General features: G+C 46.3%; 1 protein-coding gene across 1 annotated transcript; it reads right to left on the reverse strand.

Annotated features, from left to right (window-relative positions):
* Nucleotides 1-788: 788 nt before the first annotated feature.
* Nucleotides 789-27,243, reverse strand: HACD4 (3-hydroxyacyl-CoA dehydratase 4). The gene is made up of 7 exons (XM_083719918.1): nt 27,101-27,243; nt 22,419-22,522; nt 20,285-20,412; nt 8,111-8,223; nt 5,138-5,244; nt 2,929-3,060; nt 789-936 (listed from the first exon to the last, which is right to left on the reverse strand). Exons 2-7 carry the CDS (start codon nt 22,513-22,515, stop codon nt 854-856), a joined length of 660 nt encoding a protein of 219 aa, XP_083576044.1. The 5' UTR covers nt 22,516-22,522; nt 27,101-27,243; the 3' UTR covers nt 789-853.

Here is a 27,243-nt window from a genome sequence, read left to right on the forward strand (position 1 = left end):
GAGGGATTGCTGTTCTGGCTTATGAGATTCAGATTTCACACACACACCCCTTGTTTTCTCCTCCAAAAACTAGGTGTGTCTTGTGGTCTGGTGCGTCTTATAGAGCAAAAAATACGGTATGTTTCCAGTGGCTAGAGGTTTGTGAATGATTTAACCGGAAATTCCAATTCTGTGGGGAAAGTTCAGACAAACATTCCAAATCTTCCAAATATTTGCACCAATATATTTTGCCTGTGTTGGCTCTGAGGCAGTTTTCATTAGGATGGTAATCCAAGTCTGGCTCTTGCCACTTGCGCAAATCGGTGGCTCACATTATGCGATGTTTCTCCATTTGGGGAAGGGCGTAGAAATATTTGTGTACATAAATAACTAGTGTGTTGGGCAGAGAAGGCTAGGCTTAGTCCCCTTCTCCCTGCTACTGGGTCAGGCTTCAGAACGCAGCATCCCTGCGCAGTTGCCCAGGACCCAGGCTGGGCTGCTGGTGATTTTTGCTCTGGGCCCCCTTTATGGTCCCCACCTTGAGGGCAAACCCTCAGAATCAGCTCTATCGCAGCTGAGTGTTCTGTGGCTCCATTTCCCCCACAATCCCAGTCCCAAAATGTGCTTTAAAAATCACAATTCTGCACCAGATTCAGGGTTCTGCCGCACACACAAACACTTCTCACGCCATGTGTGTCATGGGATCTACGTATCGAGAGCGTGTGTTGCCGTCTTTAAACCAAAGTTATCCAAATTACTGTCTCATGGTGCTGTCTCGTTTTAAAGTCATGGTCTACTGTGCTTAGTTTCACGAAGGGCATTTACCACCAGGCTTCCCTGAGCCACTTCCCTCACTCCTTAAGGAAAAGTTGAGCTAGCTTCTTTTGGCCTTGATGGTCCAGCTTCCCAGTTGAGCCTTCCGTTCCATGTAGAGGCATCGGACAATGAGGCACGCACCTAAATTCAAACCAGAACAGACTCTGAGTGCAAGAAGGTAGAAACCAATATGGAGAACGCAAAGACATCTTGTTCTTATGAAGCCCATTCAGGTCCCTCTATGATACAATAATCTTTATTGTCATTTTCCCATACAGAACAACAAAATTGAAAAAATCTGCATCAGACATTCAAAAACCAACAAGCCTGCTATCCCAACTATCCCAGCCTGGTTAATCTCCTAAAAACTCTGATACCCCATAATTAAATACAATATACTCCCATAGAGATTACCTTAAAAGGTAAAGGGACCCCTGACCATTAGGTCCAGTCGTGACTGACTCTGGGGTTGCGGCTCTCGTCTCGTTTTACTGGCCGAGGGAACCGGTGTTCAGCTTCTGGGTCATGTGGCCAGCATGACTAAGCCGCTTCTGGCGAACCAGAGCAGCACACGGAAACGCCGTTTCCCTTCCCGCCGGAGCGGTACCTATTTAGCTACTTGCACTTTGACGTGCTTTCGAACTGCTAGGTTGGCAGGAGCAGGGACCGAGCAACGGGAGCTCACCCCGTCGCGGGGATTCAAACCACCGACTTTCTGATCAGCAAGTCCTAGGCTCTGTGGTTTAACCCACAGCGCCACCCGTGTCTCTTATAGAGACTACCTTACACTGCATTTAAAACCAAAATCGTATTTGGATAGAAGCTGTTTCTCAGGTGGCTAGTCCTAGTCTAGGGATCTTCCAAGCCCTTTCCCCCTCAAAACATGGGCTAGAGTTGTAGTTATATTGTGAACTTCCCTGAGACCTGCGGGCATAGGGTGGTATACAAACTTAATACATTTAATAAATAATAGTAATACAGTGGTACCTTGGTTCTCGAACTTAATCCGTTCCGGGAGTCCGTTCAACCCCTAAAACCGTTTGAAAACCAAGGTGCGGCTTCCGATTGGCTGCAGGAGCTTCCTGCACTCAATCGGAAGCCGCGCTGGACATCCGGCTTCTCAAAAACGTTTGCAAACCGTAACACTTCCGGGTTTGGCGGCGTTTGGGAGCCGATTTGTTTGACAATTAAGCTGTTTGGGAACCAAGGTACAGTCATACCTCATGCTAATGTTTGCTTGAGGTTGAGCGTTTTCAGGTTGTGTCCCGCGGCGACCCGGAAGTAACAGAACGGGTTACTTCTGGGTTTCGCCGCTCATGCATGCACAGATGCGCAAAATGACGTCATGCGCAGAAGCTGTGAATCGCAACCTGCACACGCGTTCTGTTCAGGTTGCGAATGGGCCTCTGGAACGGATCCCGTTCGCAACCAGAGATACCACTGTACCACTGTAATAATAATAACAGAGATGCCCAGATATGGTTGTGACATTATGTAGCCCCAGTTCTTCACTTGTGGAAGACTGTACAGTGGTACCTCAGGTTAAGTACTTGATTAGTTCTGGAGGTCCGTACTTAACCTGAAACTGTTCTTAACCTGAAGCACCACTTTAGCTAATGGGGCCTCCTGCTGCTGCCACGCTGCCAGAGCACAATTTCTGTTCTCATCCTGAAGCAAAGTTCTTAACCTGAAGCACTATTTCTGGGTTAGCGGAGTATGTAACCTGAAGCGTATGTAACCCGAGGTACCACTGTATTCTTTTGGTTCTTTTGAGCGGCGCTTGTTTCTTTCACCCCATGGAGCCTTGCCATTGTCCTGTGGCCGTCGCCGCTCCCTCCTGGCCATTACAGAGCATCACGGGCGCTGCCAACCATGCGGTTTGAATTGACCAATCTGTGGCGGCGTGGGGGGCGGAGCTAAGGGGAGTGGACCTGAGGGATGCAGTCTTCCCTCAGGTCCACTCCCAAACAAGAAAAGCGGGCTGCTCTCAGCAGCAAAGTTGGCCCAAGAAGTAGAAGAGGGATATATACAAACAGTTCCCAATTCAGTCCCTACTGAGAGACTTGGGCTACAATACCCCTGGCTTGCCAAGCTCAGTTTTTTTGTGTGTTTGCCAAGAAACTAAAAACTTACCTCCAAACAACATCGCCATGTATATTTTTAGTACATAGGGAAAGTAGACGGGTATATCGAATGGTAAAGGCAGCTGGGTTGAGTAAGTGCCGTAGGTTTCAAAGTGAGGTAGCGATTCGTATATGGCAAACTCTGGAGAGGGGGAGGGGAAATAGATAAAAAATTGATTTAGTGGCTTGTAAGTGAAAAATCTCCAAAAGAGCAGAATTAAAGGTCTTAGGCCTTCCTTTATGATAAAAAGCTATAATGGATAACTTAATGCAACGTAAGACCATCTATAATTATCGCAGGCGAGGTTCCCTCTGCTCCATGGCAAGCACAATGGACAGGCAGGTTTACAACTGCATATAAAAGTCCATTTTTAGCAGGGCAGATATTCTGTACTTTGGATGGAGTGTAATGTAGTCACCAGAAAGATTTAGTGCTTGAAATGCATAATAAATTATTATTATTATTATTATTATTATTATTATTATTATTATTATTATTATTATTGAATTTATATACTGCCCTATACCCAGAGGTCTAAGGGCGGTTCACATTAAAAGGATCACAGTATATAAAATAAAAAAAATAACAATAACCCAATAACCACATTTTAAAAGGGTACGGGATGTTGATCAGGTCAACCAAAGACCTGGTTAAAAGAGGAATGTTTTTGCCTGGCACCTGAAGGTGTGCAATGAAGGTGCCAGGCAAACTTCCCTGGGGAGAGCATTCAACAGTCAGGGAGCCACTGCAGAGAAGGCCCTGTTCTCGTGTTGCCACCCTCCGGACCTCTCAATAAAGCATTAATATCTGCAGCTATGACAGCACAATAAATCAAAGCCTCCATTCAGCCCAGGCTCCCTGAAATAAGAGCATATCAAACTGTCTTCTATTGAGTCAGACCAATGGCAACAGCTCTCCAGGGTTTCAGGATGAGGTTGAAATTGGGACAGAACAGATTTTTATAGTCTTTCAAAACCCATTTGGAAGTTGGAGGAAAGTTGGTAATAGTTGGGAAGTAAAGAACGGCCCACAGTCCATGGTGGGAAGGGTTTCATGTTTGTCACAGATGTGCTCTGTGGAGAATTTAGATATCTGAAATTCTGTCAAGATTTTTTTTAATATAATTTTTTTAATTCCATTTTCCCTGATATTACATCATAACAATCATTATTATTCACAATTTCAAAATTTCCCCATTCCCCCCGGACTTCCCTCAACCTCCTCCTCTGGTTTATTTCACCATAATATTATGCCTGCATATTGCCTTTCCCCCTCCTTTTTTATATTTTAACTTATAAATTATATAGCTTTTGCTAATCAACAGAGAGACTTCGAAATAAGGACAAAAAATCCTTCAAGAAAGACTGGGAACCCTTTTCGGCCTGCGTGCAGAATCAATGTAAAGACTTGAACTCATTAGCAGGTTTTGAATAATCACAATTCTGTCAAGATATTTTAATGTTTAGTACACAATTAACTTAGGGGACGTGGGTGGCACTGTGGGTTAAACCACAAAGCCTAGGACTTGCTGATCAGAAGGTAAGCGGTTTGAATCCCTGCGACGGGGTGAACTCCCGTTGCTCGGTCCCTGCTCCTGCCAACCTAGCAGTACGTCAAAGTGCAAGTAGATAAATAGGTACTGCTCCTGCGGGAAGGTAAACGGCGTTTCCATGCGCTGCTCTGGTTCGCCAGAAGCGGCTTAGTCATGCTGGCCTCATGACCTGGAAGCTGTACGCCGGCTCCCTTGGCCAATAAAGCGAGATAAGCGCTGCAACCCCGGAGTCGGTCACGACTGGACCTAATGGTCAGGGGTCTCTTTACCTTTACGTTACCTTACACACTTAACTATTCTGAATGAAAGTTTGATGGTGTTCCATCTCCTTGCAGCAGACTGTCTTTTCAGGTATTGCCGAATTGCTGCTCCCATTTTCCCCAGCCATTACTCATCCCGATTGGGGCTTGTGAACATTGGTTTGGAGATTGCATCACAAAGGATGAGAGCACATTTTGAAAGATAGCTCTGTTGCAATTTGCATCTTGCATTTGCAGCATTGCAAAGGGTCTGCTTTAAATGTTTGTTGAATTGAATTTTTTCTCCACCTCTACTCACAAGTAAGCCCCTTTGGATTCAATGAGCATTACACCTGAGCAAGTATGCCTAGGGTGGTAGCCTTAGAAAGCAGGCAGGCTTCTTCACATGCCCTCCCTCTGCCGTTACCTTCAGCCAAAACCGACAGAGGATACAAAGGAATCCATAGCGTATAATGGAGCCACGTCAATTCTCGAAAGTATGTTCCTGTTACTGCCAGCATACAGTAAGTATATCTAGAATAAAAAGCAGGTGAAAAGAGAGTGAGCCACGTTCTAATTTCTCACTGCTGAAGATGCTGAATAGCTGAAGTCTCCTTTTAGTAACCAAACAATTAAACCCCTGTGTTGCAAACAATTATCAGTAATATCCAAGGCAACACGGTGACCAAGTACAGTGGTACCTCAGGTTAAGTACTTAATTCTTTCCGGAGGTCCGTACTTAACCTGAAACTGTACTTAACCTGAAGCACCACTTTAGCTAATGGGGCCTCCTGCTGCTGCCGTGCCGCCAGAGTACAATTTCTGTTTTCATTCTGAAGCAAAGTTCTTAACCTGAAGCACTATTTCTGGGTTAGCGGAGTCTGTAACCTGAAGCATATCTAACCTGAAGCGTATGTAACCCGAGGTACCACTGTACAACAATGCGATGTCAATACGAGCTCTTTATATAATCTATACAGAACATTGAACAGTATGAAATATATGAAATATGCACTCTCTGCAAAACCAAATAAACAGAAATCTTACAACTCTCTGAAAGTCACAAAATATGCACTCTTGATGGATTCTCTTGAAAACATAGAACCATACTTAGGTTTATTTGGTTCTATGTTTTCAAGAGCATCCATCAAGAGTGCATATTTTGTGACATTCAGAGATTTATAAGAAGTCTCCTTTTAAGCAGCAACTTGACTGCTGTGATAGCTCAGTTGGTAGAACTTCAAAGGTATCATTTCACCCATCCTGATCCCCAAAATGTGAGGAAGATGGGAAGCCAAAGAACAAGGGGAGCCATTGTTGTGATGCCTTCGAGATGTTACTGGACTCTATTGCCACAGCCAGTGTTTATTGGGACTTCACAGAGACCCAGTAATGCTCTTTTGTATTGCTGCTTTGTTTGCAAGCTAAATCACACAACCCCAACCCAACTTGCATGGGGGTAAGCCCCACTGGGTTCAATAAGACTTATGTCTGAGTGAGACTGCGCAGTTAGCCATCTGAAAACTCCTTACATTAATTTTTTTCCAAAAAAATTAACAAATAAGCAATTCTACAACATTTCAAATTTGACAATTATTCATTCCACCAACGACTTCCCCTCCCTCCCTCCCCGATTCCCTCAAAAATTCAATTCACGCTGCATATTATTCTATACCTTCACCTTATCACAAAAGAAAAACAAAAAGTTCACCCCCAGTGCTGTTCTTACTCAAATCCTATTTGTGTTTTAACATATTTACACGGAGTTTTTACGTCTCCTACAAACATTTTCCAATCTCCTTTAAAATCAGTCTCTTTCTGATCTCAAATTTTACACGTCAAACTTGCCAATGCTACATATTCTAATCATCTCAGCTGCCATTAAATGACCCACGAACTCTGGGGCTTCTGAAATGATCTTGTCCTCTCTCCCAGTAGGAAATAGACAGACAGGCAATGTCTAAACTTGATTGTCCCCATAAAAGATAACCACTCAAATCTCTAAGGGCTGCTGTGTTTGGAAGGCGAGAGCACCCACCTCTTTTCTCAAGAGTTCTACGTTGCTTGGATTTACTACGTGGCCCTGTGCTTGCTTTATCTCTGTTGCCTCAGGTAAATAGCAGGAACCTTGAAAAACCAGTTTGCTCACATTTTTTGCTCTTCTGACAGAACTGTGCCCCCTTCTCTCAGTGCAGCCTAAAGCTGTGGCCTTCAGCTTTATCAGACCTGGGACCCACCTTTATCCCAAACAGGAATATGCAAACTAATTTATTAGTCTTCTTACCATATATACATGTATGGTGATAAAGTCGCTCTTGCAACCTGCCTTAGAGCAGGCCGCGATCTGGTTGGGGGACCCAAGCAATGGCCCAAAGCAACCAATTTAATCCACACGGTTTCTGAGTATCTATCTCTCTCTGTTTCTAAAAATCTAGGTTCAGTGTTTAATCTAGGGAAGGGTGTGTACCAACACCTGACCAATGAGGAATTTGTCAGTAAATGGCAAAAAACCATGGCTAAAAAAGCCACCTCTTTGGTCTCTCTCTCTCTCCCCCCCCCCAACTGTATTACCAGGGTTATGAAGGCACCCAAAAGATATTAAAGCAAAGATTATGGGATAATACACACAATGACTTGCAATCTCGATCACACGCAGTCTGTAGTCCGCTGGCAGTAGGAGTACAATATGGGTATGTCTTTAAGTTAACATCTTACATTAAAAACCTGACAGTACCAAATTATCGAAGGCTTTTCACCAAAGCCAGACTAAATGTCTTTCCTTCTGCAGTCTTGAGAGGAGTTCCCTACCAGGACAGACTTTGCTCGTGTGCTCAAGACATCAATTCTATAAAACATATTTTGTTGCATTGTGCAAAATGTGAGCAAGCCAGGGCTGAACTGATACTACCCTTGCTGGTACCTTTCCCGGGAAAATCAGAGGATCACTATGTCAGGTTCCTACTGGAAGATCGGACAAATGCTAGAACATTAGCAGTGGCAAAGTTTTTATCGGTAGTTGCAAGAACAAATGATCCCTATATTCTGAACGAAATGCTTGTTTAACCCGGAGGTAGGCTGTATGAATTGTGAATTGTGTATTGCTTTGTAATGATTTGTTGGGTCTCTGTACCGTAATACAGATTGATGATGAAAAATGTAGGAAAATACACAGTTTATAGACTGCAGCTAAAAGCAAGGCCAAAGCGATAAGTAATGCTGGGAGAAAGTGAGGGAGTGCCCACACTTTGTCCTTTTTCCAGTCTTCCCAAGATTTGCCTTTGCGGGAAAAGCAGACCAGATAATGAAACTTAATTGCCTGCCAAATGTAGATATGGAAGGCCGAAAGAAAAACCATTTGGTTTACTTTGGAGGGACGTGCATGTCTGTGTTAAGTTCTTACCTAACCACATCAAGGAAACTCCAGAGGAAGAATAAGATGCACACAACACATTTTCCTTGAATTTCTTCTTGACTGACAATCACAACAAATAAGATGATGATTCTTTCTGCGATCTGGAAATGAGGAAAGAGCAGAGGATAAGGTGATGGGTTGGGTTCTGTTTCAGCAGCTGTAGCCTCTGGTTTGTGCAACGGGAAAGGTATGTGTGAGATTCTGGGTGCTTCTGGACGGATGGTATTTTGGGATGGGATTCAACCACATACTGGCGAAACCCATTTCCTTGATGAGGGATGAGGGCAGCAAAATGCCCTGGAAAGTGTGAGGTGACACTTGGTTCAACAGGACGCCATCTAACCTCCCCACAAACAAATCAGGAGAAATAGCTCATTAAATAGCACCATCTAATCTCCCAGCAAATAAAAATCAGGTTGAATGCTCAATAAACAGGTCCTCTAGAAGCAGCCTGTTTTAAATGAAGGAGGAAAACAGCTCGCATGGCAGGAGCCGTGTTGCAGAAAGAATCAAGGCGATAGAAGCATTTCGTACAGATGCCCACACAGAGACAGTCACACATTCTGTGTTTTATGGCTGCGTTCTGTGGTCCTGCCTCTCCTACCTTATTCGCCACCCAGTATTTTATGCAAAAGCCTCTCTTTGTAACCACCTCTTTCCATATCAACCTACCCAGACCCTGAGATCGTCTTCTGAGGTCCTTCTTTGTGTGCCTTTTCCATGTGAGGTCCGGAGGGTGGCAACTCGAGAGCGGGGCCTTCTCTGCAGTGGCTCCCTGCCTGTGGAATGCTCTCCCCAGGGAAGTTCACCTGGTGCCTTCATTACACACCTTTAGGCACCAGGCAAAAATGTTCCTTTTTAACCAGGCCTTTGGTTGATTTGATTGACATCCTATGCCCTTTTAAAATGTTTTTTTTTGGGGGGGGTGCCTATTGGGTTGTTGTTTTTATTATTATTAGGTATCTTGTGGTTTTATATCTTGATTTTATTCTGTGAGCCGCCCTGAGACTCCCAGGTATAGGGTGGTATATAAATTCAAGCAACAACAACAACAACTGTTGCCCTTGGCCACTGGATTTGCATGCTCAGCAGACTCTCGCGATACCGTTGGAATGAATTTTACTTTGCATCCTTAAAGGTAAAGGGACCCCTGACCATTAGGTCCAGTCGTGGACGACTCTGGGGTTGCTGCATTCATATCGCTTTACTGGCCAAGGGAGCTGGCGTACAGCTTCTGGGTCATGTGGCCAGCATGAATAAGCCGCTTCTGGCGAAACCAGAGCAGCACACACCATTTACCTTCCCGCCAGAGCAGTACCTATTTATGTACTTGCACTTTGACGTGCTTTTAAACTGCTAGGTTGGCAGGAGCAGGGATCGAGCAATGGGAGCTCACCCTGTCACGGGGATTCGAACCACCGACCTTCTGATCAGCAAGCCCTAGGCTCTGTGGTTTAACCCACAACGCCACCCGCGTCCCTCCTTATATACCCATCCTTATATACCGCTTATTATCAAAACAGTCCATAAGCAGAGTAGAAGAAATAGCCAGAATACTTCCCCCCTGCTGGCAACATATTAATCTATATGATGGAGTTAAAAGAATGTACTGCCAGATGAAACAATAACCAAGGTCCAGGGATATGATTTGTCAGCCTGGCCACCCGGTACTTGCAAGGTGGGAGGAGGACTGGAGAGAGGTTGTCGTCTGCTGCCATCTGGACGCCACCCCCTGCCATCTGCAATGACTTCTACCTGTCACCCTCTGAGTAAAAGCACCATCTGCTTCCTCTTGCCAAGGCACATCAGAAGCTCGGCAGTTCGAATCCCCGCGACGGGGTGAGCTCCCGTTGCTTGGTCCCTGCTCCTGCCAACCTAGCAGTTTGAAAGCACGTCAAAGTGCAAGTAGATAAATAGGTACCACTCTGGCAGGAAGGTAAACGGCATTTCCGTGCACTGCTCTGGTTCGCCGGAAGCAGCTTTGTCATGCTGGCCACATGAATTATTAGCTCTGAGCATAAAGGTCCCATCAACTTGGGGGGGGGGTCTTGCTATTTTCCCCCTCCCTCACACAAAAAATGAAGTTGTGTATCTTCCAGCACTTTTGCTATTTCAGATCCTCTAGTATTCAGCTGTAATTTTAGTAAACCACACTGGCCGTAACCACAAAACTATTAGATATACTAAAATGAAAAAATAAATGGATGTGTCAGTTTATCCTTTTTTTGCTGGAAGGCAGGATTTCCTTTGTCAAATGACTTTGCTAGATGGAGAGAAATGCAGACCACTTCCTGAAGATAAAAAGGTTCTGGTCACGGAAAACTGGTCAGCTTCTTAGCTTGCAGGACTTTCTGTAAACTTGCAACACATTAACAGCTGCCTGAAAGCGGGTGGGGACAGAGAGTGTGGTTGCAGCTGAAGAAAGTAGGCTTGAAACATGCATTTGGAGAACCAGCATTTCCCCTGAGATATGACCCTGGAGGAGTCTCCTCAACAAACCGCATAGTCTCAGCTTAACCTTCCTCATGAGGAGAAAATGAAGCAAGGCTTAATTGCAACTTGACAGTGATGTGTGCTGGGCTGAGCTATATAGCCACCGAGACCATATAACACCCTGAAAGACCTTCATTGGCTCCCAGTATGTTTCCAAGCACAATTCAAAGTGTTGCTTCTGACCTTTAAAGCCCTAAATGGCCTTGGTCCAGTAGACCTGAAGGAGCGTCTCCACCTCCATCGTTCTGCCCGGACATTGAGGTCCAGCTCCGAGGGCCTTCCGGCGGTTCTGCCCGGACATTGAGGTCCAGCTCTGAGGGCCTTCCGGCGGTTCCCTCACTGCAAGAAGTGAGGTCACAGAGAACCAGGCAAAAGGCCTTCTCGGTGGTGTCGCCCGCCTTGTGGAATGCCCTCCCATCAGGTGTCAAGGAAATAAACAATTATCTGACTTTTAGAAGACATCTGAAGGCATCCCTGTTTAGGGAAGCTTTTAATGTTTGATGTTTTATTGTGTTTTTAATATTCTATTGGGAATCACCCAGAGTGGCTGGGGAAACCCAGCCAGATGGGCAAGGAATAAATAATGTATTATTATTATTATTATTATTATTATTATTATTATTATTATTATTAATTCTAGAAAAAGAGGTGCCAGAACTCACCCTGAAGGCCTCCCTTGTTCTCTTATAATGGCAGTGGTGCCCACCTGAGAGGGGTTGGTGGTCTGGTGAGTTCCAGCTGGAAAAAACACCCTCATGCTAGGGACCAAGATATGGTTACCAGATTTTTTTCAATGAATCCGGGGACACTTTAAAAAAAAAAAAAAAATCATGCTGTAGTTGTTGACTCCAAAGTTGTCATCATTCTACTACTCAATGTATAAAAACTGAAGCCAGTTCTTGAGTTCTGACACTTTAGCTTGGCCAGAAAAAAACAGAACAGAGGGTAGACCTTATGCAGAACAAGAGTACAATTAGTTTTCCATGGCTCCCCATAGGACAGTGTAAAGTGTTGGCAATCTGGGCCCTGGTCGAAAGGGAGAGAAACATGACCCTCACCCTGGGCACTGGGAGTAGAGGACAACTTAAGCCTCCATCCCAATGCTAGACCACCAAGTGTTAGGCTATCAACCACTTAAGGGTATTGTGCAGCCACTGCTACTTGAAGGCAACCAGGAAGGCTAGAAAGGCATGACATGGAACCTACTGAAGATACATAGTACAGATTCTGTCGTTGGAGAGCGAATAACAGCACCTAGGGTGCACAGGTGGGACACAGTCCAGTGATGCTGTCTACCTGTGCCACTTAGGGCTAGGAGTCAGCTAGTACTTTCTTAGTATTTCCAGTGGCATTGCAGCTTCTCTCGACGTTTTGGGACTGCACGGGTGAAGAAAAATGACTAAAGAAAGTTGACAATGTGGAGCCAAGGTGTGATGGCCTGGGATTTGGACTCGGAGGCTGAACCTGAGGAATCCCAGCCTGCACAGGATTCCCCGCCTCCAGAACCAGCTGAGCCGGGCTGGGGCTTGAGCCTGAAGGGTCCTCACCTGTGCTGGATCCTCAGGTGCAGGCACCAGCTGAGTCTGCGCAGGCTCCTGAGGTGATGGAGGACCCATTGCCTGCAGATGCTCCACTCTCAGCCCCGTCAGGGGAAGCTGAGGTTGCCTCTGGGTCCGGTAACCCTCCAGCCTCTCCTGAGCTGCAGAGGCTCAGGGCAGAGAGGTGGAGGGAACTAAGTTCCTGCAGGAGGAGTGCTTGCCTCCAGGCCAGGAGAGGTGAGTCATCTGTGAACCGGGGCCGCCCTATGCCTCGGGGCAGATAAAAGCCGGCCACCACCCCCCGTCCCAGTCCCAAGTTGCGGGAACAACGTTGTTGGTAGCCTGTTCCTGCCTTAACCTTTGAGAGGCCCCCACTGGTGATGGTGGTGGTCTTTGTCTTCCTTGAAAGGCAAACATAACATTCTCTACTTCTGTATCTCTCTCTACTGTATGATTTCTGGACTTAGGAACACAGGAATCTAACTTAACACTGACTCAATCACTTCATCTCACTCAGTATTGTCTGCACTGAGCGGAAGCTGCTCTCCAGGGTTCAAGACAGGAATGTGTCCCTGGTCTATGTCAGGACTTGAGGCCTTTTGCATGCAAGACCTGTGTTTCACCACTGAGCTACAGTTCTTCCTGGGGCATGAACTCCCAAATCATGGGCCCTGATCATCCAATGCTATTCTAGGATACATCAACAGAAGAATAGAATCCAGATCAAGGGAAGCCGTAGTGCCACTCTATTCTGCTTTGGTCAGACCACACCTGGAATGCTGTGTCCAGTTTTGGGCTACACAATTTAAGAAGGATATTGACAATCTGGAAGGTGTGCAGAGGAGGGCAACCAAGATGATTAAGGGTCTGGAAACCAAGCTTTTCAAGGAAAGGTTGAAGGAGCTGGGACTGTTTAGCCTGGAAAAGAGGAGACTGAGAAAAGATGTTGATAGCCATCTTCAAATAGCTCAAGGGCTGTTGTATGGAAGATGGAGAAAGCTTGTTTTCTCCTGCTCTGGAGGGTAGGACTCTTACCAATGACCTCAAGATACAAGAAAGAAGACCAAACATCAGGAAAAACTTTCTGACAGGAAGAGCCATTTGACAGTGGAACAGTCTCCCACGGGAGGTGGTGGACTCTCCCTCCTTGGAGGTTTCTAAGCAGAGGCTGGATGGCCATCTGCCATGGATGCTTTAGCTGAGATTCCTGCATTGCAGGGGCTTCGACTAGATGACCCCCAGGGTCCCTTCTAACTCTAAAATTCTATGATTCTGTCTCAAGTGCTTTGAAAACAGAAAACAGACATCATACCCTTTGCTATGTTGTGGTTAGAGTAGCAAAAGAATTGGGGGCAGGAGGTCCCAGATAGCCAAGATCTCTCCTCCTCACTCCATATTCTGATTTATGGTTTAGCCCTGTAGAAATTACAGGCTGAAATGAGGCACAAGATGAGTCCTGAGAGCAAAACCCTCAACCAATAGGGCTGTGTACACATTTCCTTTTTGGTGCTGGAGGAGACTCTTGAGAGTCCCATCGACTGCAAGAAGATCAAACCTATCCATTCTGAAGGAAATCAGCCCTGAGTGCTCACTGGAAGGACAGATCCTGAAGCTGAGGCTCCAATACTTTGGCCACCTCATGAGAAGAGAAGACACCCTGGAAAAGACCCTGATGCTGGGAAAGATGGAGGGCACAAGGAGAAGGGGACGACAGAGGATGAGATGGTTGGACAGTGTTCTTGAAGCTACCAGCATGAGTTTGACCAAACTGTGGGAGGCAGTGGAAGACAGGAGTGCCTGGCGTGCTCTGGTCCATGGGGTCACGAAGAGTTGGACACGACTAAACAACTCAACAACAACAACAACACATTTCCATTTACTCTTGCTTCAGCACACTCCCACCAGCATGTTTGGCATCTGTGTACACATGGCTTTACCCATAATGCAGAGCTATTCTGTAGTTTCAATCCAAAAGGAAAACTTACACCATGTTGACTCCGCAGTTAAGCGGAGCTGTATAAAGCTGAGACAGCCACTGCACATCCATGGATGACAGTTTCCTGAATAGGAGTTTTTTGGGGGGTGGAGGGTTGCAGGAATGCAGAAAACAAAAAGGCATTCCTGCCATTTGTTTGGTGTGTACAGAAACCTGTACATGCAACTTGAAACACAGGAGGGGAAAAGAACCTCACCGCATTTTAGGATGCAAATGTTCACTTAGCCTAGAACAAAGAGATTTTTGCTTAAGTAATGAAAGGATGTGGTCTCTAAAGTTTTCCTCTGCTTTACTCTTGGGTCAAAAATAAATTTAAGTCCGAAAGCCCATGCCCTCGCTTCCGAAAGCAGAAATTGAAAGCCTGTGCAGTCATTTTACAAAATGTAAACAAGGAGGTTTTATTTTTCATTCGTGCTCTGTGGAATTTCCTCCTCCTCCTTTCCCCGCTCCCTCTAACTTGACAGCAGCTCAGTTTCTGTGAAATAACACAAGTTAAATCCATAGAAGACCAAAAAAAGTGCATTGCCTAATCACAGCTTCTCTAGGAGATCACAGATGTGTGACCATATTCTGCTCCAGACGGCAAATAATTCTTTCCCTTGCTCCCCGAAGATGAAAAATGAAACCCAGACACAGTGTAATCCACAAATGACATTTTTTTTAAAAAGGGGGTAAGATATAAACAAAGCAGTAAATGTATGACACACAGCCTTTCTTGTAGGGAGAGAAGGGGCCTTTCCGGAATCAGATCATGGAAAATCAAGGCCAGCCCAATAAATTTTGGTGCCTGAGGCAGATAGTCCAAATAGTTCTTGGGTGGCTTTAAAAGAGGATTAAACAAATTTAGGGAGAAAATTTGGCTATCAGTGGCTGCTAGCCGTGATGGCTGTGTTCCACCTTCACTGCTGAAGGCAATGTGCGTCTGCATGCCATTTCCTATAAATTACAAGTGGTGAGGATGCGGCTGCTTGTGAATTTCAAAGAATCATAGAGTTGGAAGGGACCATGGTAAAAGGTAAAGGACCCCTGGACGGTTAAGTCCAGTCAAAGGCGACTATGGGGTTGCGGCGCTCAACTCGCTTTCAGGCCAAGGGAGCCGGTGTTTGTCCACAGACCGCTTTCCAGGTCATGTGGCCAGCAGGACTAAACCGCTTCTGGCGCAACGGGACACCATAACGGAAACCAGAGCACATGGAAATGCTGTTTACTTTCCTGCTGCAGCGGCACCTATTTAGCTACTTGCACTGGTGTGCTTTCGAACTGCTAGGTTGGCAGGAGCTGGAACAGAGCAACGGGAGCTCACCCTGTTGTGGGGATTCGAACCGCAGACCTTCTGATCAGCAAGCCCAAGAGGCTCAGTGGTTTAGACCACAGCGCCACATGCATCCTAAAGGGGCCATGAGGATCATCTAGCCCAATGCTCTGCAATGCAGGAACCATCTGGTTGGTAACTGTAAGAACTGCAATAGATGACTCAATGTGTTCATTCCTAGGAATGCTGAAAAACTCACGCAGCCTTCATGACCTTATATTATCTCTAAGAACAGTGTTTTCTCCTCCAGGTTCAGCAAAAGCAGACTTGCTCTTATTGGAGGGGGAAAGAGATTTTCTGACCCACCCCTTTCTTTCTTTACCCTCCCATACTCTTAGCAGCCTTCCCCAAGAGAGTGCCCTTGAGGTGCTTTGATCTACAACTCCAATACACCAGCACAGCCATCCTGACCGGGGCTCACAGGAGTTGTAGTTTCAGATCTCTGGAGGGCACCAGGTTAGCAAAGGCTGCTCTGAGCATCTTTATCTACTTGGCTTCAACCAAGACAACAGGACGCAACCCACACTAGGACACTGGGTACAAGAATTATCATCATCACCATCATCATCATCATCATCATCTAGAGCAGAGGTTCTCAACCTGTGGGTCCCCAGATGTTGTTGGACGACAACTCCCATCATCCCTGAGCTCTGGCCTTGCTAGCTAGGGGTGATGGGAGTTGTAGTTCAACAACATTTGGGGACCCACAGGTTGAGAAAGGCTGATCTAGAGGAAGGCACTGTGTGCTGGTACCGGGGGAGAGGTTACCGTTGGCGTAGTCAAAGTCCGGTCCTGGGTCACTAGCCTAGAAACAGTCCACAAGGAGCAGGGGCGAGGTCCGAAGCAGGGCGGGGACAGGAGCACTGGAGAGTCAGGTCTGGGTCCGGGCAGGAACAGGTACTCAACAACAACGTTGCTCCCACAACCTGGGATCGGGCCAACTGGCCTTTATCTGTTCTGAGGCCAGGGGTGGTCCCGGCCCCCAGTAGACCCGCCTCTCCTGGCCTTAAGGCGAGCACTCCTCCTGGGAAAAACCAGTTCCCTTTGCCCTGAGCCTCTGCAGTTCAGGAGAGGCCGAAGGGTTACTGGGCCCAGGGGGAGACTCATCTGCAGGCACTGAGTCCTCAACCACCTCTGGAGCCAGAGTGGAATCACCTGGTGCCTGCTCCTGAGGATCCGGCACAGGTGCAGGCGCTTCAGAATCAAGGCCCTGCCCCAGTTCAGCCAGCCCTGGAGGCGGGGACTCCTGTGCAGGCTGGGATTCCTCTGGTTCAGCCTCTGAATCGGAATCCCAGGCCATCACACACTGGGTGGAGAGGCTGCACCAGATTCTGCTGTATCCTGAACTGAATCGGGCCACTTTGAGGGGGATCCAGGCTTGGGCAGATTGGATCAAGATAGACCTGATGTGACTGCAGGTTGTCAGGGGTGGGTGCATTGGGTGGGAAGGCTGCAGGGCTATGCTCTGCTGGCACGTTTCCTGCAAGGAATGACAGCTTTCCGGGTCATGTGGCCAGCGTGACTAAACCGCTTCTGGTGCAACAGAACACCATGACGGAAGCCAGAGCGCACAGAAACGCCGTTTGGTACCTTCCCACTGCAGTGGTACCTATTTATCTACTTGTTCTGGTGTGCTTTTGAACTGCCAGGTTGGCAGAAGCTGGGACAGAGCAACGGGAGCTCACCCCGTCATGGGGATTTGAACCGCCGACCTTCTGTGCCCAAGAGGCTCAGTGGTTTAGACCATGCCACCCACACACATAGCAGAACTGAACCCTCCTGCTCAAGGCTGGATCCAAGGCTGGTTCCTGAGTTTCCTGGGTTGGCCCAGGCCAGCTTGGAGTGGAAGACAGTCCATAACTCCACTAAGCACTTCTATGCTCCATTTATTTCAGTGGGAGAGTTAACAAAGCCCCTGTTGTGAAGTTCTGGTTTCACACGGTCAGTCATTGTTAATATTGTCAATGCTTATTAAAATACAGATGTTCATTGAAATGTAGTTAAGGAAGCCACTGGTTGTTCCCTGCTATGCATTACAGAAGTCACCGCTGCAGACAGCCTCCACGAGGGACAGCCTTCTCACCATGAAGATGACAAGACGAGACTCCTGCATTTGAAGGGGGTTGGACTAGATTGCCCTTGGGAATCCCTTCCAGTTCTGTGCTTCTTTAAAATGCTCCGTTCTATATCTCCAACACAGGGTTCGTGGACCTCCAGATACTGTTGGGCTCCAATTCCCATCAGCCCCAGTCAGCCTGGCAAATGGTTGAAGATTATGGGATTTGTCATCCAGAAACATCTGAAGGCTCCCAGTTTAGCTCTAATGGCGTTGACATTGCACAGGCTCTCCATGCGCTACTATAAGCCTAAATCCTGCTGAAACCAAAGGTACCAACATGGATAGCGATGTGCTTAATGGTGCAATGAGCTCTATGTGGGGCTACCTTTGAAGGTGACCCGGAAACTACAACTAATCCAGAATGCAGCAGCTAGACTGGTGACTGGGAGCGGTCGCCGAGACCACATAATACCAGTCTTGAAAGACCTACACTGGCTCCCAGTACGTTTCTGAGCACAATTCAAAGTGTTGGTGCTGGCCTTTAAAGCCCTAAACAGCCTCGATCCAGTATATCTGAAGGAGCGTCTCCACCCCATCGTTCTACCTGGACCAGTCCAGTGCTGATGGCCTTCTGGCGGTTCCTTCCCTGCAAGAAGTGAGGTTACAGGGAACCAGGCAGAGGGCCTTTTCGGTGGTGGCGCCTGTCCTGTGGAACGCCCTCCCAGCAGATGTCAAAGAAATAAACAACTATCTTACTTTTAGAAGACATCTGAAGGCAGCCCTGTTTAGGGAAGTTTTTAATGTCTGACATTTTAATGTATTTTTAATCTTTGTTGGAAGCCACCCAGAGTGGCTGGGAAGACCCAGCCAGATGGGCGGGGCACAAATAAATTATTGTTGTTGTTGTTGTTGTTGTTGTTGTTGTTATTGTTATATCCTATACAAGAAGTCCTACATGGTGCAGTGGCTGGAGTCACTGCCAAGTAAGAAGACCTAAGATCTCATTTGCTGCCTTGGGACTAAGATCCACTGAATCCAGGGCAACCTGCCGTTGTTTTTGTGGCTGCTGTTGTTTGCTGGATTGCACCCAATCAGTTCTCTGCCTTTCCAGTTGTGACTGAGCAGCAGGAGGGGTGTTAACTGGAAACATAAGCTTTTCTAATTTCTCTTTCACTGAAGAGGAAGGGTATATTTCTAAAATTCTTCTGAAAGGTCAGAACTCGTTCAGTCTTGTGGTATGTTGATCCTATCGCCCATCCTGAGTGTTCTAACAAACATGAACTTTACCCCGCAAATTCTTATTCCATTGAATGATTTGGCTTGTTGGTCTCTAGCCAGTATTTCAAAAGGTGGATTTGCCCAGTGGCTTACGCAGGAGTAGCATGCTGGTATATATGCCGAGAGTGTGCATGACATTTGTCTAGTTTGTCGTTCTTTTCAAAATATGCCTAGGCCTCTTTTTCTGCTAACCGGTGTTCAAATAGTCGCCCTACTGAATGATTTGGTAGAGTTGGAAACCCGGGTTCAAATCTCTACTCAGCCAAGATTTAGGACCACGGGTGACCTTAGGTCAGTCACCAGTTCTGGGTTTATAATGGGAAAAGGGGGCTGCTCGTGCGTAAGTGTTTAAGTCCTCCAAGCTTCACATCAGTTCCTAAACTTTCCCAGTTCGAGGAGCCATGGGTGCGTGGCTACCTCAATCGCTGGCAGCATCCGTCAGTGGGCGTTTCCGGAATTTACTCCAACATAAGAGTTCTTTGATGGAAACTCTTCTTCTGGATTCTCTGCGTGACAGTTTCCTCCGCGGAGTGGGCATCCCCAGCAGAGGTCCTGAGCCCTCCCCGCTATTCTCACTGGAAACATCTTGGAGCCCTTCCTCCGATTGAGTTTCTGCAGGAACTCTCCCTCTCCCCCTACTGGTTCCTTCCTCCGCATCTGAGGCTCTCCTAGCCTCCTTGAGCCCTTCCACCACCTGACTCTCCGATGGCAGTTCCCTGGCAGGATTGTATCTAGAGTTGCTGTTCCACTGCTGCAACAGACTTCGGCTTGTGCTGTGGAAGTACCCTCTCTGCTCACCTGCAGAGCAGATTTTGGTGGCATGCAAGGAATGGAAAGGGAAATCCTGTTGCATGTGTGGAGCTCTGCTTCCACCAGGTTTGAATATAACCCTCTCTGTGATGCCCACATCACAGGTTGCTGTGAAGATAAAACAAAAGGAGGACCATGTACCTCACCTTCTGCTCCTAAGAGGAAAGGTGGTATATGCAGATAATAACCAAATCTCTGAAGTTGGCCACCTTGACCAGGACTGGCTCCATGTTTCTGGGGACCCTTGGGCACAGGATATCAACTGCCCCTTTTCCTCCTCAAACCACAGGCCTCCCTCCTGACCCCACCCATTTAAACTAAAACAAATTATGACAAATATTGCTCAAGAAAACACAAACTTTACTATTTTGCTTGTTTGAATTTTTTGTCAACTGTAGAATTTGAAGGTAAACATAAGGAGCACATACTCTCTCTCTCTCTCTCTCTCTCTCTCTCTCTCTCTCTCTCTCTCCCACACACCCACACACCTGCACTTCTTCCGTCTTTCCCTTTCTCTCTTTCACACACATAGACCACATGCCTACCTTACTTCGCAAGGTTAGCAAATGTTCCAATTTGAGAATGGAATTTCTTGTAGGATTTAAACCCCCTAAACTGATGGCAATCCAAGTATTGACCCTTGACTCCTTTCATGCAATTATTAATTATGTGGTACCTGCAAAAGCCTCAGGAGAAAATGGTCTTCTGCAATGCTGAGCCGGATATGCAGAAGTTCCAGGATAGACGAAGATTGGCAAACCCGCATCACGAGCCCAATGGAATAGAAAGTATCTGCAACCGAATCTTCACCCCACAGGAACAAGAGAAAACAATGGATTATCATTCTATTGCAGCCTCTTCATATTGGGCTCTCCCACTCCCACTCATCATTAAGAGATCAGGGGATTAAAACGGCCGCTGTTTCCTGGCACTAACTTTGTTCAGTGGTATGGTACATTTTGCCAGGAGACACTGCCATCTTGACTGTGAGTCCTGGAGGACCTTTTCCCTGACTTGCAGATCTTTTCCCACCTGGACGGTAGGACCTGACTGACTCCAGCTACAAAAGCTGAGGCTGCTGAACAGACTCTTGGGCTGGGAGAGTTGTTGTTTCTGTCATTGATATTAATTTTTATATCTTTATTTTAGATCTTATTGTGATTTATGTGGACAATGTGGTTGTGTACATTTTCATGTTTTATTTATTGTCATTATTACTTTTGTTATGTTTGTGTTTATGTATTTATTTTTTCATGTTGTAAGCAGCATTGAGCATGATTTTGGCAATGGAAAGGCAGCATACATGTGTTGCATACAATAAAATGTTGCGTGTGTGCGTTCGGAACATGCTCCAACCACAACTGAGTGGCACAGTTACTATTTATAACAAAGAACATTGTGCAAGATCTTTTGCAAACTTTCTGAAGGGAAATGGGCTGTATTTAGGCAGTGACCCTTGTTTCCATGGAACAGTATTTGGGTGTTTGAATTTGCAAAAGGTGCAGAAAATTAGCACAAAGACAATCTAGAATCAGCGTTGCCTTATGTGTTTTGACTAAATCTCCAGACAATTCTAGACCAAAGACTAGACTCAAATAAATGTTCCCTTTGGATTTGCAAACTCTTTCTCTCTCCTGATGTCTTTCTTGTTTGGTAAACATCAGGTCACCGCTATGAAGATAGCATGTTTTGCCAAAACATGTGTAGATACGTGTGAGATCACATGTGGTCCAAGTAATGAGGTTGATTTTCCCCGTCTCTTTTTCTTATAAAGTTTTGTTAAGACTTTCTCCAATACAATAAAGAACAAACTAATCTAAACCAAAAATAATAAAAAAGAAAGAAGAAAATAAAAGAGAGAGAAGAATACAGCCTGTCTTCAGAGACACCACTAATTATCTTCTCCTACTCCATGCCCCTACAGGGGACATGGGTAGTGCTGTGGTCTAAACCACAGAGCCTAGGGCTTGCCGATCAGAAGGTCGGCAGTTCAAATCCCCGCGATGGAGTGAGCTCCCATTGCTCGATCCCAGCTCCTGCCAACCTAGCAGCTCGAAAGCACGTCAAAGTGCAAGTAGATAAATAGGTACCACTCTGGCGGGAAGGTAAACGGCGTTTCCATGCGCTGCTCTGGTTCACCAGAAGCGGCTTAGTCATGCTGGCCACATGACCCAGAAGCTATACCCCGGCTCCTTTGGCCAATAAAACGAGATGAGCGCCGCAACCCCAGAGTCGTCTGTGACTGGACGTAACTGTCGGGGGTCCCTTTACCTTTTAAGAGGAAGAGGCAAGAAGGAAGGCCCCTGCCCCCAGCCACATAGCAGTTTAAATAGCATAGGGGAGAGTCAAGCATCTTCATATAACATCATTGGGGATAGCTCAGTCGGTAGACCATTAGACCCTAAATCTCAGGGTTGTAGGTTGTGGGTTCAAGATTCCTGCATTGCAGGGAGTTGGACTAGATGACCCTCGTGGTCATTTTTATATCTAAACTTTTATCTTTTTCAATGCAGCTGAAGACTGCTTATGTCTATAGCATACTGCACAATGTCTTTAGATCATTAATTTCCACATTTCACAGAAGGGAACTGAAAGCTGACAGGCCTCGGTTTTTCTCAAGCCATTGGTGGATTCGAACCCAGCCCTCTAGCACTAGTCCTTCACTGTGGTTCCAGGCCCCTTACATTTGTGCAGAAGAAATCCCATTTGTGGCCCATGTGTGTTGCTGCTGGCTACTCTCTCAGTCAGACCCCATTTCCATGGAGAGGCTGCTATTTGATCGATCAAATGGCAAAACAGCATAGACTTACCTTCCCCAAAAATCAGGAACCTGATGATCATATTGATAAATATCCAGGAATGTCCGCAGAACTGGATTAAATAATAGCAGAAGATGTAGGGGTTCATTGTGCAGCTGTAAAAGCAAGAACAGGGAATTCAAATATCAAAGCCTAACTGGAATGACAGGTAAAAAGGTAAAGGGACCCCTGACCATTAGGTCCAGTCGTGACCGACTCTGGGGTTGCGGCACTCATCTCGCTTTATTGGCCAAGGGAGCAGGCGTACAGCTTCCGGGTCATGTGGCCAGCATGACTAAGCCGCTTCTGGCGAACCAGAGCAGCGCACGAAAACACCGTTTATCTTCCCGCCAGAGTGGTACCTATTTATCTACTTGCACTTTGATGTGTTTTCGAACTGCTAGGTGGGCAGGAGCAGGGACCGAGCAATGGGAGCTCACCCCGTCCCGGGGATTCGAACTGCCGACCTTCTGATTGGCAAGTCCTAGGCTCTGTGTTTTAACCCACAGCGCCACCCGCGCCCCTGGAATGATAGGAGCAATGGGCATTTTGCTACTAGACCATATTTAGAGATCTCTGTTGGCCAGACAAGATACACCTAGGAAGAAGATAGAAAAGGGATCGCATTGTTGGCATCGCATTTCAGAACCTTGGAGCAATCTCTGTAAAAGGGAATTGAGCACGGATGGGACCCACTCTGCTTTGTTCAACTACCACTTTGCTTGGTGGCCATGATCCAGAGAGCCTTGCATGCAGAGTAATCCCCTTGCCTGCTCCTCATCACAGAGGGAGGCAGGTGAGCGCAAGAGGATGCCAAGGTTGTTTTCTACCACTTTGTTTCCTTTTACACCACCAATGAATGCAAGCCGCCAAAGGCCAATTTATTGCCACTGGTGCGCTCTGTGGAACTGAGCCGGCTAAAACAGCGGTGTTATCACTGCCCTTCATATGTGGGCCTTTTCCCGTCATGGTGGTGGGAGCAGCCTACAAAACAAACAAACCTAAAAATAACTGTACAAAGCTGCCCATTCGGCCATTGCAGTGGTACCTCGGGTTAAGAACTTAATTCGCTTTGGAGGTCCGTTCTTAACCTGAAACTGTTCTTAACCTGAAGCACCACTTTAGTTTATGGGGCCTCCGGCTGCCGCCACGCTGCCAGAGCATGATTTCTGTTCTCATCCTGAAGCAAAGTTCTTAACCCGAGGTACTATTTCTGGGTTAGCGGAGTCTGTGACCTGAAGCGTCAGTAACCCGATGTACCACTGTATAGGCCAATGAAAATGGCATTTAACATTTCAGTTTTTACCAGGTGGAGGCAAAGCCATAAGGGGGAGGGCAAGATTTGCTGCCAACTTCAAAGGTCTGCCCCCAGATATAGTCAAGATTAAACAACATTTTAGGAGGGCTTCTTGCCATTATTTTCTTTTTATGCTCCATGACAGAACAACATTATAAACTGTGTCAAACAGTCATTTTCTATTTCCCCTCTTTAAGGAAAGAGATTTGCTTGGCATGGTTTCTACTTTTTATTATTATATTCATTGCAAATATTTATATACTATTTAATGCCAAGGCAGTATATAAGTGGTTTAAGAAAACATGGCAGAAAGATAGAGGTAGAATATGATATGACATGATGATGTGAGATAGATCTATATCGATATGCAACAATGAAACTGAAAAACTGCAATACCAAATAAATCAATAGAAATCTCCCCAAAGCCAAAACAAGGCAATGCCAAGCGAACTAACTGAGGTTGACCTGTTTGTTGAATTTGCTATGGCATTTTCTTTCTTTCCTTTGAATAAATTGTATTAGATTTTATAAAGAGAGATACAAAGATTATCTCTTTTTATCCAAACCAAGATGTTTATCTAGGTAAAATAAAAATATAGATCCAGAGGAAAAGAAAGAAAGAAAGAAAGAAAGAAAACTCATCCATTCCAATATAACACCCCGCCTGACTGCTTTCAATATGTTTGCAACAGGAGCAGGAAACTTGATTTTAAGAAATTGTATTAAGTTAAAGTAACTTGGTTGGATTTGTAATAATTAGGAAAATTGGGAAAATTAATAAAAATAATAAGAAAGAAAGAAAGAAAGAAAGAAAGAAAGAAAGAAAGAAAGAAAGCGAGCTTCCAAGTCTTCGTCTGACAGCTATATAAACATCATTCAACTCACCCACTCCAATATAACACCCGACATGACTACTTTCAATAAACCAACAATATCTTCAAGAGTTTGTTATGGCATTTTCTTTTTCTTTTCTTTTTTTAATTCAAAATTATAACAAGACATATTATCCAAAAACATTATCATCCTTGTGTCCCCCCCCCATTTTTCCTTCCTCCCCCCTCCCACACAAAACCCACCCACCGCCCGACTTCCCTCAGTTCCAGTCTTTGGTTTCTCTAAGAATGCTGTTTTCTGCATGTTACAAAGTTGTATAGATCCTCAAACTATTTAGCTGATTATTATTAATAAAAAGTTTGTGAATGTTTATTCAAAACCTGCCAAGGAGTCCAGTTCGCTTTGTTGTGTCTTCAGATACTTTGTAAAGGGTTCCCATTCATCCTTAAAGTCACAGTTACCGTATTTTTTGCTCTATAAGACTCACTTTTCCCCTCATAAAAAGTAAGGGGAAATGTGTGTGCGTCTTATGGAGCGAATGCAGGCTGCGCAGCTATCCCAGAAGCCAGAACAGCAAGAGGGATTGCTGCTTTCACTGCGCAGTGATCCCTCCTGCTGTTCTGGTTTCTGAAATTCAGAATTTTTTTCCCCTTGTTTTCCTCCTCCAAAAACTACGTGCGTCTTGTCGTCTGGTGCGTCTTATAGAGCGAAAAATACGGTATCCTTGTCCCATAGCTTATATGTTGTTATGGCATTTTCAAGTGGCTTCACTTACTTTCTGATAAAAACATAAGATGGTCAGTGATGGGTCGGGTCAGTGACCCATCTGCCCCAGGGTCCTGTTCTCACAGTGGTCAACTAGATGGTCATGGGAAGTGCTCAAGCAAGACCAGAGGCAACAGCCCTTGCGTTTCCCAGCAACTGGCGTTCAGAGACTGATTGCCACCGATAGTGGAAGCCGTTCTACATACAGCCAAAGAACTTACAAAGGGGTCTTCACACATCTCTCGTGGCAAAGAAAAAGACGTCATGGCTTCTTTGCAGCACACTAAAGGTAAAAGGTCAAGGACCCCTGGACAGTTAAGTCCAGTCAAAGCAACTATGGAGTTGCAGCGCTCATCTCACTTTCAGGCCGAGGGAGCTGGCATTTGTCCACAGACAGCTTTCCGGGTCATGTGGCCAGCAGGACTAAACCGCTTCTGGCGCAATAGGACACCGTCACAGAAACCAGAGCGCACAGAAACACAGTTTACCTTCCTGCCACAGCAGTACCTATTTATCTACTTGCACTGGCATGCTTTTGAACTGCTAGGTTGGCAGGAGCTGGGTCAGAGTGTCAGGTGTGCGTGCAGGAGCCAGGCCCTGTGACCAGTAGGACTTCGCAGGACTGGAGCCTTCCTAAGTTTGTTCTGAAGAGGCAAGGTGCGGCCGCACAGGTGAGGCAAATTCACAGCACCTGGTGGCAGGAGCTGGGAAGGGTTATAAGGTCAGCATTTCCCTTTGGCTCTTTGCCACAGCAACACGATCCCTGCCTTGGGCTTCTTGCTTCCTGACCCTCAGACCCTTGACTTCTTGACTCCTTGCTTCTTGATCCTCGGACCCCTGACTTTGTGACTCCTTGCTTCCTGACCCTTGGACTCTTGGCTTCCTGACTCCTGGCTTCTGGACCCCCGTTCCTGCTCCCACCCCACCATCTTGCCCCCAGTCCTGACGTCCCCTGCTGGGACTTCAATCACCCATGAACTGGACCATGACATAGAGCAATGGGAACTCACCCTGTCACGGGGATTTGAACTGCCGACCTTCTGATTGGCAAGCCCAAGAGGCTCCGTGATTTAGACCACAGTGTACCACTGGCTTAAGAAAGATGCACAAGGACTTCTGACAATTGTAAGATACCACACCAAGGCTCTTCATAATCTGGGATAGTAGACAGTTCGCAATGGTCTGAGACATGTTGCTACCCAAAGCAGGAAACTGCCTCGTTCCCTCCTACATGGGACCAATACTTTGAAAAGTCTTGCTGCCCCATTTAGATATCGATTCATGCTTTTATCTATGGCCTCATCCCCACTTTATGGTGCCCTCTGAAGCAGCTTCTTTAACTTTGCCTCCTGGTGGGGAGAGCTGGTTCCAAGTGGAGACTTCTCTGAGGTCCTCTCTTTCAGACTAACTCACCTCCCATGGTGGTTGCAAGGATAAAACAGGGCTTTGCCCACATGTCCTGGCCTGAGCTTATAGTTGGATGCGTTGCACCCCACAGGAGATCTCAATACCCCCACCAGAAAGCAGCGCTTGCTGTCCTCCTGAGCCCCTGAGATCAGGTTCCTCGGTCCTTTTCCTTGATCTCGGTGCCAAAATGCCGATGAAGCAACTCTCCACTGAAACCAGAAAAGAGGAACTTCCCTTTCTGTTCAAGGCGAGCTTATTGGAATGAAAGCCTCTGTCCGGTACATTGGGCAGCCTCTGCCTTCCCCACGGCAGCAAGAGGACGCTGAGGAGATTCCTGCCTAGACGACAGCTGGCTCCCAGCATGTCATTGCTTCTACCATCCTGGTCTTACCTTGGTTCAGTTGCCCCTGCTCCAGCTGCTCAAGCGAGCCGAGATCTTCTGAGCTGTCTGTGTGTGTTCCTCTTCCTCACAGCTGCAACAGCCGGGCTGAGCCCAGAGAGATCTCCCCTCCTCTTTGCCTTCCCTTCTTCACC

The sequence above is a fragment of the Podarcis gaigeae genome (assembly GCF_964106915.1).
Source record: "Podarcis gaigeae genome assembly, chromosome: 17".
Classification (NCBI taxonomy): domain Eukaryota; kingdom Metazoa; phylum Chordata; class Lepidosauria; order Squamata; family Lacertidae; genus Podarcis; species Podarcis gaigeae.

Coding starts and splice junctions, on each gene's coding strand:
- HACD4 (XM_083719918.1), bottom strand. CDS start 22,515: ATGAACCCCTACATCTTCTGCTATTATTTAATCCAGTTCTGCGGACAT. Junction 8,224..20,284: donor TTCTCCTGAGGCTTTTGCAG/GTACCACATAAT, acceptor CCTCATTTCCAG/ATCGCAGAAAGAATCATCAT. Junction 3,061..5,137: donor TCTGTCGGTTTTGGCTGAAG/GTAACGGCAGAG, acceptor CCCCCTCTCCAG/AGTTTGCCATATACGAATCG.